Consider the following 12,047-nt stretch of genomic DNA (forward strand, 5'->3'; position numbering starts at 1 on the left):
AAACTAAGCAAAAGCAGAGGGACAGAAAAAGGGGGGAGATGGAGAGGGAAAGAGGGGCGAGAGAGAAAGAGGGGGAGAGGGAGAGAGACAGTGGGGGTGGGGAGAAAGCAGGGGAGAGAGAATGAGACACAACAAGAGAGAGAATAAAGGCGAGGAGACAGGAACAGGGTCTTAACCCTGATAACTGATCTAAGAGAGAGAGTGTTCATTTTATATTGTTTATTTCACTTTTGTTTATTATCTACTTCACTTGCTTTGGAAATGTTAACATACGTTTCCCATGACAATAAAGCCCTTTAAATTGAAATTTAATTGAGAGAGAGAGAGACAGGAGATGGAGGAGAGGGAGAGAGGAGAGAGAGCAGAGAGTAGGAGAGGGAGAGAGGAGAGAGAACAGAGAGAGAGAGGGAGAGAGGAGAGAGAGCAGAGAGAGAGGGAGGAGAGGGAGAGAGGAGAGAGAGCAGAGAGAGATGGAGGAGAGAGGAGAGAGGAGAGAGAGCAGAGAGAGGGAGGAGAGAGGGAGAAAGGAGAGAGAGCAGAGAGAGAGGGAGGGGAGGGAGAGAGGAGAGAGAGCAGACAGAGAGGAGAGAGAGAGAGGAGATGAAGAGAGAGGAGAGAGAGAGGGAGCAGAGAGAAAGAGGGAGAGGAGATGGAGAGAGAGGAGAGAGAAAGAGAGGAGATGGAGAGAGAGGAGATTGAGAGCAGAGAGAGCGAGAGAGAGAAAGGTAGCAGAGAGAGAGGGGGGGACGAGAGACTGAGCAAGATCAGTACTGCATATAGTTTGTGAGTGTAATGTTTACTGTTCATTTTGTTTATTGTTTATTTCACTTCTGTTGATTATCTATTTCACTTGCTTTGGCAATGTTAACATAGGTTTCCCATGGTAATAAAGCTATTTGAAATGGAATTGAATTGAGAGACAGAGAAGAAGAGAGGGAGGGGGGGGGTCTTACCTTGACATCTGCCTTCTTGTTGAGCAAACTCTTGGCTGCTGCAATAGGAAACAACAGCAGAGACACAGGTCAGAGATTCTGGTAGAACAGGAGATCAGAGAGATCACAAAGGTGTATCAGTATCAACCTGTAGTCCCGTAGGATTCCTAGTTGAAGATGGGTAACCCAAATGCAACCACAGGTAGAAAAAGAATTCAACAGGGTAGGGGACCAGACAGTCGTAACAAGAGGTAGTAAACGCTGACATCTTTAGACAGGTTATCAACGACTGGTCCACCAGACCCTGATAATCACAACACTCCTCTGAGATCTTCTGGAGATTTAGAGAGGAGAGGAGGTTTGTTCATACTAAAGACAGTGGTCTGTTTAGCATAATACCCATAATCCTCAGCAAGCGGGGAAATATTCCACAGACAACAGTCCGTATCCATTGTGTCACAGGGAACACACAGAACTGTTCCTGGGTTAAAACTATCCCATTCGGCGTGGCACAGGAGGCCCAGCGAGAGTTGATGTGGGTTGCCGCGAGCAACAGAACCTCATTAAGAGGAACTGGTTAATCAGTTAACGAGGCAGAGATAGAAAACGAATTTGGGGCTTAATACTGGAGCCTGTCCCCTCGGCCCCCTTCAGGGCTAGAGCCTGAAATGGTGCTTCTACCAAGACACACACACCGTCCCAATCTCTCTCCTCTATAGCACCGTCCCAATCTCTCTCCTCTATAGCACCGTCCCAGTCTCTCTCCTCTATAACACCGTCCCAATCTCTCTCCTCTATAGCACCGTCCCAATCTCTGTCCTCTATAGCACCGTCCCAGTCTCTCTCCTCTATAACACCGTCCCAATCTCTCTCCTCTATAGCACCGTCCCAATCTCTCTCCTCTATAGCACCGTCCCAATCTCTCTCTTCTATAACACCGTCCCAGTCTCTCTCCTCTATAACACCGTCCCAGTCTCTCTCCTCTATAACACCGTCCCAGTCTCTCTCCTCTATAGCACCGTCCCAATCTCTCTCCTCTATAGCACCGTCCCAATCTCTGTCCTCTATAGCACCGTCCCAGTCTCTCTCCTCTATAACACCGTCCCAATCTCTCTCCTCTATAGCACCGTCCCAATCTCTCTCCTCTATAGCACCGTCCCAATCTCTCTCCTCTATAACACCGTCCCAGTCTCTCTCCTCTATAACACCGTCCCAGTCTCTCTCCTCTATAGCACCGTCCCAATCTCTCTCCTCTATAGCACCGTCCCAATCTCTCTCCTCTATAACACCGTCCCAGTCTCTCTCCTCTATAGCACCGTCCCAGTCTCTCTCCTCTATAGCACCGTCCCAGTCTCTCTCCTCTATAGCACCGTCCCAGTCTCTCTCCTCTATAACACCGTCCCAATCTCTCTCCTCTATAGCACCGTCCCAGTCTCTCTCCTCTATAGCACCGTCCCAGTCTCTCTCCTCTATAGCACCGTCCCAGTCTCTCTCCTCTATAGCACCGTCCCAGTCTCTCTCCTCTATAGCACCGTCCCAGTCTCTCTCCTCTATAGCACCGTCCCAGTCTCTCTCCTCTATAACACCGTCCCAATCTCTCTCCTCTATAGCACCGTCCCAATCTCTCTCCTCTATAGCACCATCCCAGTCTCTCTCCTCTATAGCACCGTCCCAGTCTCTCTCCTCTATAACACCGTCCCAATCTCTCTCCTCTATAGCACCGTCCCAGTCTCTCTCCTCTATAACACCGTCCCAGTCTCTCTCCTCTATAACACCGTCCCAGTCTCTCTCCTCTATAACACCGTCCCAATCTCTCTCCTCTATAGCACCGTCCCAATCTCTGTCCTCTATAGCACCGTCCCAGTCTCTCTCCTCTATAGCACCGTCCCAGTCTCTCTCCTCTATAACACCGTCCCAATCTCTCTCCTATATGGCACCGTCCCAGTCTCTCTCCTCTATAACACCGTCCCAGTCTCTCTCCTCTATAACACCGTCCCAATCCCTCTCCTCTATAACACCGTCCCAATCTCTCTCCTCTATAGCACCGTCCCAGTCTCTCTTCTCTATAACACCGTCCCAGTCTCTCTCCTCTATAACACCGTCCCAGTCTCTCTCCTCTATAACACCGTCCCAGTCTCTCTCCTCTATAACACCGTCCCAGTCTCTCTCCTCTATAACACCGTCCCAGTCTCTCTCCTCTATAACACGTCCCAGTCTCTCTCCTCTATGGCACCGTCCCAGTCTCTCTCCTCTGTAGCACCGTCCCAGTCTCTCTCCTCGATAACACCGTCCCAGTCTCTCTCCTCGATAACACCGTCCCAGTCTCTCTCCTCTATAACACCGTCCCAATCTCTCTCCTCTATAACACCGTCCCAGTCTCTCTCCTCTATAACACCGTCCCAATCTCTCTCCTCTATAACACCATCCCAGTCTCTCTCCTCTATAACACCGTCCCAATCTCTCTCCTCTATAGCACCGTCCCAGTCTCTCTCCTCTATAACACCGTCCCAGTCTCTCTCCTCTATAGCACCGTCCCAGTCTCTCTCCTCTATAGCACCGTCCCAGTCTCTCTCCTCTATAGCACCGTCCCAGTCTCTCTCCTCTATAACACCGTCCCAGTCTCTCTCCTCTATAACACCGTCCCAGTCTCTCTCCTCTATAGCACCGTCCCAGTCTCTCTCCTCTATAACACCGTCCCAGTCTCTCTCCTCTATAGCACCGTCCCAGTCTCTTTCCTCTATAGCACCGTCCCAGTCTCTCTCCTCTATAGCACCGTCCCAGTCTCTCTCCTCTATAGCACCGTCCCAGTCTCTCTCCTCTATAGCACCGTCCCAGTCTCTCTCCTCTATAGCACCGTCCCAGTGTCTCTCCTCTATAGCACCGTCCCAGTCTCTCTCCTCTATAACACCGTCCCAGTCTCTCTCCTCTGTTGCACCGTCCCAGTCTCTCTCCTCTATAACATCGTCCCAGTCTCTCTCCTCTGTAGCACCGTCCCAGTCTCTCTCCTCTATAACACCGTCCCAGTCTCTCTCCTCTATAGCACCGTCCCAGTCTCTCTCCTCTATAACACCGTCCCAGTCTCTCTCCTCTATAACACCGTCCCAGTCTCTCTCCTCTGTATCACCGTCCCAGCCTCTCTCCTCTATAACACCGTCCCAGTCTCTCTCCTCTATAGCACCGTCCCAGTCTCTCTCCTCTGTAACACCGTCCCAGTCTCTCTCCTCTGTAACACCGTCCCAGTCTCTCTCCTCTATAGCACCGTCCCAGTCTCTCTCCTCTATAACACCGTCCCAGTCTCTCTCCTCTATAACACCGTCCCAGTCTCTCTCCTCTATAACACCGTCCCAGTCTCTCTCCTCTATAACACCGTCCCAGTCTCTCTCCTCTATAGCACCGTCCCAGTCTCTCTCCTCTATAACACCGTCCCAGTCTCTCTCCTCTATAGAACCGTCCCAGTCTCTCTCCTCTATAGCACCGTCCCAGTCTCTCTCCTCTATAGCACCGTCCCAGTCTCTCTCCTCTATAGCACCGTCCCAGTCTCTCTCCTCTATAACACCGTCCCAGTCTCTCTCCTCTGTAGCACCGTCCCAGTCTCTCTCCTCTATAACATCGTCCCAGTCTCTCTCCTCTGTAGCACCGTCCCAGTCTCTCTCCTCTATAACACCGTCCCAGTCTCTCTCCTCTATAGCACCGTCCCAGTCTCTCTCCTCTATAACACCGTCCCAGTCTCTCTCCTCTATAACATCGTCCTAGTCTCTCTCCTCTGTAGCACCGTCCCAGCCTCTCTCCTCTATAACACCGTCCCAGTCTCTCTCCTCTATAGCACCGTCCCAGTCTCTCTCCTCTATAACACCGTCCCAGTCTCTCTCCTCTATAGCACCGTCCCAGTCTCTCTCCTCTATAGCACCGTCCCAGTCTCTCTCCTCTATAACACCGTCCCAGTCTCCCTCCTCTATAACACTGTCCCAGTCTCTCTCCTCTATAACACCGTCCCAGTCTCTCTCCTCTATAGCACCGTCCCAGTCTCTCTCCTCTATAACACCGTCCCAGTCTCTCTCCTCTATAACACCGTCCCAGTCTCTCTCCTCTATAACACCGTCCCAGTCTCTCTCCTCTATAACACCGTCCCAGTCTCTCTCCTCTATAGCACTGTCCCAGTCTCTCTCCTCTGTAGCACCGTCCCAGTCTCTCTCCTCTATAACACCGTCCCAGTCTCTCTCCGCTATAACACCGTCCCAGTCTCTCTCCTCTAAAACATCGTCCCAGTCTCTCTTCTCTGTAGCACCGTCCCAGTCTCTCTCCTCTATAACACCATCCCAGTCTCTCTCCTCTATAGCACCGTCTCAGTCTCTCTCCTCTGTATCTGTCAGTTTAACACTGTCCCAGTCTCTATCTCCTAGCTCCACTGCTGAGTTCCATTCACAGTCTAATGTGATCAGTAGTAGCTCTCTCTCTCTAAATCTCTCTTGTTCACTAGGTAGCTCTCTCTCTAGCTCTCTCTCTCTCTTCTGAACTCTCTCTAGTTCTCTTACTGTAGCTCTCTCTCTCTCTCTCTCTCTCTCTCTCTCTCTCTCTCTCTCTCTCTCTCTCTGTAGCTCTCTCTCTCTCTATAGATCTCTCTCTCTCTCTCTGTAGCTCTCCCTCTATAGGTCTCTCTCTCTCTCGCTGTAGCCCTCTCTCTATGTAGCTCTCTCTCTTTCTGTAGGTCTCTCTCTATCTCTCTGTAGCTCTCTCTCTCTGTGTAGCTCTCTCTCTCTCTAGGTAGCTCTCTCTGTAGTGCTCTCTCTCTGTAGCTCTCACTATGTAGCTCTTTCTCTCTTTCTGTGTATCTCTCTCCCTGTAGCTCTCTCTATCTGCACCTCTCTCTCTCTGTAGCTCTCGCTCTGTACCACTCTCTCTCTGTGTAACCCTCTCTCTCTGTGTATCGCTCTCTCTCTCTGTGTAGCTCTCTCTCTCTCTCTCTCTGTGGCTCTATCTCTCTCTCTGTAGCTCTCTCACTCTCTGTCTCTGTAGCTCTCTCTCTGCAGCTATCTCTCGCTCTGTAGCTCTATCTCTCTCGCTCTCTCTCTGTAGCTCTCTTTCTCTGTAGCTCTCTCTCTCTCTAGGTAGCTGTCCCTCTGTAGTTCTCTCTCTCTCTCTCTGTAGCTCTCTCTCTATGTAGCTCTCTCTCTGTAGCTATCTCTCTCTCTGTGTAGCTCTTTCTCTCTGTATCTCTCTCTGCATCGCTCTCTCTCTCTCTCTATCTCTCTCTCTGTGTGTATCTCTATCTCTATCTATCTCTTTCTCTCTCTGTAGCTCTCTCTCTGTAGCTCTGTCTCTTTCTGTAGCTCTCTCTCTCTCTCTGAAGCTCTGCCTCTCTCTCTCTCTGTATCTCTCTCTATCTCTGTAGCTCTCTCTCTCTCTCTGTAGCTATTTCTCTCTGTAGATTTCTCTCTCTGTAGCTCTGTCTGTCTCTGCAGCTCTCTCTCGCTGTAGCTCTCTCTCTTTGTAGCTCTCTCTCTGTAGCTCTCTCTCTCTCTGTAGCTCTCTCTCTCTGTAGCCCTGTCTCTCTCTGTAGCTCTCTCTCTGTAGCTCTCTCTCTCTGTAGCCCTGTCTCTCTCTGTAGCTCTCTCTCTCTCTCTGTAGCTGTCTTTGCAGCTCTCTTTGTAGCTCTCTCGTTCTGTAGCTTTCTCTCTCTGTAGCTCTCTCTCTCTCTCTGTAGCTCTCTCTCTCTCTGTGTGTAGCTCTCTCTCTCTGTAGCTGTCTCTCACTGTAGCTCTCTCTCTCTCTTCCTCTCTCTCTATCTATATAGCTCTCGTTCTGTATAGCTCTCTCTCGCTAATTCCTAGTTCGCTCTGTCTCTCTCTCTCTCTGTGGCTCCCTCTCTGTTGCTCTCTCTCTCTTTAGTTCTCTCTCTGTAGCTCTCTCTCTGTAGCTCTTTCTGTTTCTGTAGCTCTCTCTCTCTCTCTCTCTGTGGCTCTGTCGCTCTCTGTAGCTCTCTCTCTCTCTCTCTCTCTCTCTCTCTGTGTGTAGCTCAGTCTCTCTCTGTGGCTCTCTGTGGCTCTCTCTCTGTCTCTCTCTGTAGCTCTCTATCTATATAGCTCTCTGTCTGTAAAGCTCTCTCTTTAACTCTCTAGTTCGCTCTGTAGCTCTTTCTCTCTCTGTAGCTCTCTCTCTCTGTAGCTCTCTCTCTCTCTGTAGCTCTGTCTCTCTCTGTGGCTCTCTCTCTCTGTAGCTCTCTCTCTGTAGCTCTCTCTCTCTCTCTCTCTGTAGCTCTCTCTCACTGTAGCTCTCTCTCTCTGTAGCTCTCTCTCTGTAGCTCTCTCTCTATCTATATAGATCTGTTTGTATAGCTCTCTCTCTCAACTCTCTAGTTCGCTTTGTAGCTCTCTCTCTATATAGCTCTCTCTATAGCTCTCTCTCTGTAGCTCTCTCTTTCTCTCTCTATCGATATAGCTCTCTGTCTGTATAGCTCTCTCTTTAACTTTCTAGTTCACTCTGTAGCTCTCTCTCTGTAGTTCTCTCTCTGTAGCTATGTCGCTCTCTCTCTCTCTCTCTCTCTCTCTCGCTCTCTCTGTGTAGCTCTGTCTCTCTCTGTGGCTCTCTGTTGCTCTCTCTCTATAGTTCTCTATCTATATAGCTCTCTGTCTGTAAAGCTCTCTCTTTAACTTTCTAGTTTGCTCTGTAGCTCTCTCTCTCTCTCTCTGTAGCTCTCTCTCTCTGTGTAGCTCTCTCACTTTAGCTCTCTCTCTCTCTCTCTGTAGCTATTTCTCTCTCTGTAGCTCTCTCTCTCTCTGTAGCTCTCTCTCTGTAGCTCTGTCTCTCTCTGTGGCTCTCTCTCTGTAGCTCTCTCTCTCTGTAGCTCTCTCTCTGTAGCTCTCTCTCTGTAGCTCTCTCTCTGTGTAGCTCTCTCTCTCTGTAGCTCTCTCTCTCTCTCTCTATCTAAATAGCTCTGTCTGTATAGCTCTCTCTCTCAACTCTCTAGGTCACTTTGTAGCTCTCTCTCTATATAGCTCTCTCTCTGTGTAGCTCTCTCTATAGCTCTCTCTCTGTAGCTCTCTCTTTCTGTAGCTCTCTCTCTGTAGCTCTCTCTCTGTAGCTCTCTCTGTGTAGCTCTCTCTCTCTGTAGCTCTCTCTCTCTCTCTCTATCTATATAGCTCTGTCTGTATAGCTCTCTCTCTCAACTCTCTAGGTCACTTTGTAGCTCTCTCTCTATATAGCTATCTGTCTGTATAGCTCTTTCTTTAACTTTCTAGTTCACTCTGTAGCTCTCTCTCTCTCTGTAGTTCTCTCTCTCTAGGTAGCTCTCTATGTAGTGCTCTCTCTTTCTCTCTCTATCTGTAGCTCTCTCTTTTCCTCGATCTCTCTCTGTAGCTCTCTCTGTAGCTCTCTATGTGTGTAGCTCTCTCTCTCTTTCTCTCTCTCTCTGTAGCTCTCTCTCTCTCTCTGTAGCCCTCTCTCCCTCTGTAGCCCTCTCTCTCCCTCTGTAGCTCTCTCTCCCCTCTATGTATCTCACTCTATCTTGCACACAAATGTTTTTTAAAGGATTGACATTAGAAACTAATTTCTGGAGGAACCCCTCTCCCACAGGGGAAGTGAGCCCTGAAGTGAGCCCTGTTCAAAGTGTGTTTGAAGGAGAGAGAGGAGATGATACAGAGACGAGACAGAAGAGCCCTCACTTTAGAAGTCAAAACATTGCAGTGTGTGTGGAGAGAGAGAGAGAGAGAGAGAGAGGGAGGGGAGGAGGATAATGCAACACTCACAGTTTTCCTTTCCTCTGCTTTCCTATACAGCATTCCATTCCTCCTCTACGTCTGCCTCAATTGATATAGAGTCTAATTTCTACAAGGCTAACTACATGTGCCAATTCAGCAGTTTGCTAGGTATGCCTGGCAGCACGATAAAGACCAGTTCTGTGACTCAAAGAACACTGGCGGTGAGGGTTTGTGTGGAGTTTTCCTCCACTCCCTCCACCTCTTGTGTTTACACTAGGGGGTGAATTGGGTCATTAACTGTGTCAAGTGCGTTCTCACATCTTGTTTGAAGTCTCTGATAAAACTTGTATTGTTTTTCAGAGCCTTCTAAATAGAAGCTTCTAGAACACTCAGACAGCTCAGATGGACTCCAGAACGGTCTGTGGTCTGAGCTGAAGTGTTTTCATACATCACTCGTTGCAGTTACAGTCACTCTCAGGTAGATGATCTCAGGATGACAAAAACATGCCACCTGAGTCGAGTTTCATTGTGGCATTTAGTCCCAGACCCCAACCTGTAAACCCAAAGGTCAAATATTATGTTGTTTATTTAACCCTGTAGAGGAAGCAAGCAGGCTCCTTACCTTGACACACATAACAGTAAGCAAGACGGAAGGAAGGAAGGAGAAGAGGAAGAGATTAAAATAAAGAGAAAGAGAAAGAGTCAAACTGGTAAAAACTTCTTAAGGCTAGGGGGAGGTATTTTCACGTCCGGATGAAAAGCCTGCCCAAAGTAAACTGCCTGCTACTCAGGCCTAGAAGCTATGATATGCATATTATAAGTAGATTTTGGATAGAAAACACGCTGAAGTTTCTGAAACTGTTTGAATGATGTCTGTGAGTATAACAGAACTTATTTGGCAGGTGAAACCCCGAGGACAAACCATCCAGGGGGAAAAAATGTTGAGGTCACTCTCTTTTCAATGGGATTTCAATGGGAATCTAGAATTCTAAGGCAGTTGCTTGCAGTTCCTATCGCTTCCACTAGATGTCAACAGTCTTTAGAAATTGGTTGATGTTTTTCCTTTGAGAAATGAAGAAGTAGCCCTGTTCAGAACGAGGGTCGAGTGAAGTGTGCTGTTTGTTAGAGGCGTGTGACCTGAAAAGCACGCTCCACTTTGTTTTCCTCCGGTATTGAACACAGTTTATCCCGTCTTAAATTTGATCAATTATTTACGTTAAAAAATACTTAAAGTTGTATTAGGAAAGTTGTTTGAAATGTTTGGACAAAGATTACAGGTAATTTATGAGATATTTTGTAGTCATGTTGCGCGAGTTGGAACCAGCGTTTTTCTGGATCAAACGCGCCAAATAAATTGACATTTTGGATATATATCGACGGAATTAATCGAACAAAAGGACCATTTGTGATGTTTATGGGACATATTGGAGTGCCAACAGAAGAAGCTGGTCAAAGGTAAGGCATGAATTATATCTTTACTTCTGAGTTTCGTGTCGCGCCTGGCGGGTTGAATTATGATCGTCTGTCTTTGTTTGATGGGTTGCTGTCCTCAGATAATAGCATGGTTTGCTTGACATCTCACACGTTGGCTGGATTAACAACAAGTGTAGCTTTCATTTGGTGTATTGCATGTGTGATTTCATGAAAGCTTAATATTTCTAGTAATTTTATTTGAATTTGGCGCTAGGCCATTTCACCGGATGTTGTCAAATCGATCCCGCTAAAGGTTTTTGATCCATAAGAAGTTCTAATAGCCATTACGAGTCACTCACTAATATCCCTGTAAATAACAACCTTACAGGACGACAAGGAAAGAATGGAGGCTTCACATGAAGACAGCTGGAGGATGGAGACTTCACATGAAGACATTTGGAGGATCGAGACTTCACATGAAGACATTTGGAGGATCGAGACTTCACATGAAGACAGCTGGAGGATGGAGACTTCACATGAAGACAGCTGGAGGATGGAGACTTCACATGAAGACAGCTGGAGGATGGAGGCTTCACATGAAGACAGCTGGAGGATGGAGACTTCACATGAAGACAGCTGGAGGATGGAGACTTCACATGAAGACAGCTGGAGGATGGAGGCTTCACATGAAGACAGCTGGAGGATGGAGACTTCACATGAAGACAGCTGGAGGATGGAGACTTCACATGAAGACAGCTGGAGGATGGAGACTTCACATGAAGACAGATGGAGGATGGAGACTTCACATGAAGACAGTTGGAGGATGGAGACTTCACATGAAGACAGCTGGAGGATGGAGACTTCACATGAAGACAGCTGGAGGATGGAGACTTCACATGAAGACAGCTGGAGGATGGAGACTTCACATGAAGACAGCTGGAGGATGGAGAGTTCACATGAAGACATCTAGAGGATGGAGACTTCACATGAAGACAGCTGGAGGATGGAGACTTCACATGAAGACAGTTGGAGGATAGAGGCTTCACATGAAGACAGCTGGAGGAAGGAGGCTTCACATGAAGACAGCTGGAGGATGGAGACTTCACATGAAGACAGCTGGAGGATGGAGGCTTCACATGAAGACAGCTGGAGGATGGAGACTTCACATGAAGACAGCTGGAGGATGGAGACTTCACATGAAGACAGCTGGAGGATGGAGGCTTCACATGAAGACAGCTCGAGGATGGAGACTTCACATGAAGACAGCTGTAGGATGGAGACTACACATGAAGACATCTAGAGGATGGAGACTTCACATGAAGACAGCTGGAGGATGGAGACTTCACATGAAGACAGCTGGAGGAAGGAGACTTCACATGAAGACAGCTGGAGGATGGAGACTTCACATGAAGACAGCTAGATGATGGAGACTTCACATGAAGACAGCTGGAGGATGGAGACTTCACATGAAGACATCTAGAGGATGGAGACTTCACATGAAGACAGTTGGAGGATGGAGACTTCACATGAAGACAGCTGGAGGATGTACTCTGAGGAAGGTTTTAGGCCTAGTACCCAAACAAGTTCGTTTTTCATAATAAGAAGAAACATTTCAGTGAACTTCTATTTCCCTCCAAAGAGGCTGAATGAATTGTGGATTCTGTGTCTAGTCTAGGATAGTAGATCTAATCTAGAGAGGCAGGCAGGCCCGTATGAAGTATCAATATTTGATCAGAGTCTTAAGAGGGGAAGAGAAGACGACTGGAGTCCCACAGCACCGCTACAAACCAACTCAGGCCTGACGGTACAAGCTCTATCCTTACACTAGACTTCTATGCCATTCTAATGAATTGTGGTGGACTCAAAGACAACTATATAAGCAAACTATTGTCCATCTGTTTTTATACCAATTTAAGCATGACATCTAAAATGTCATGACAGGTAGTTGATTGTAGTTCCCAATCATTTCACTTTTACAGTTGAAGCCCCACCCTAGCATCTTCTACAG

The 12,047-nt window shown here is 47.9% G+C and overlaps 1 protein-coding gene across 14 annotated transcripts in view; it reads right to left on the bottom strand.

The window, feature by feature from the left end:
• LOC110536395 (calcium/calmodulin-dependent protein kinase type II subunit beta) overlaps positions 1-12,047 on the bottom strand; it is a 163,105-nt gene that overhangs the window by 49,488 nt on the left and 101,570 nt on the right. For 12 of the 14 annotated variants that reach the window (XM_036936358.1, XM_036936365.1, XM_036936363.1 and 9 more), the window contains one exon: positions 954-991. In XM_036936358.1, the coding sequence (XP_036792253.1) occupies positions 954-991 (38 nt within the window). The remainder of the gene's footprint in view (positions 1-953; positions 992-12,047) is intronic. The other 2 variants (XM_036936372.1, XM_036936367.1) reach the window with 1 other exon arrangement.

Source organism: Oncorhynchus mykiss, chromosome 11 (assembly GCF_013265735.2).
Source record: "Oncorhynchus mykiss isolate Arlee chromosome 11, USDA_OmykA_1.1, whole genome shotgun sequence".
NCBI classification, from domain to species: domain Eukaryota; kingdom Metazoa; phylum Chordata; class Actinopteri; order Salmoniformes; family Salmonidae; genus Oncorhynchus; species Oncorhynchus mykiss.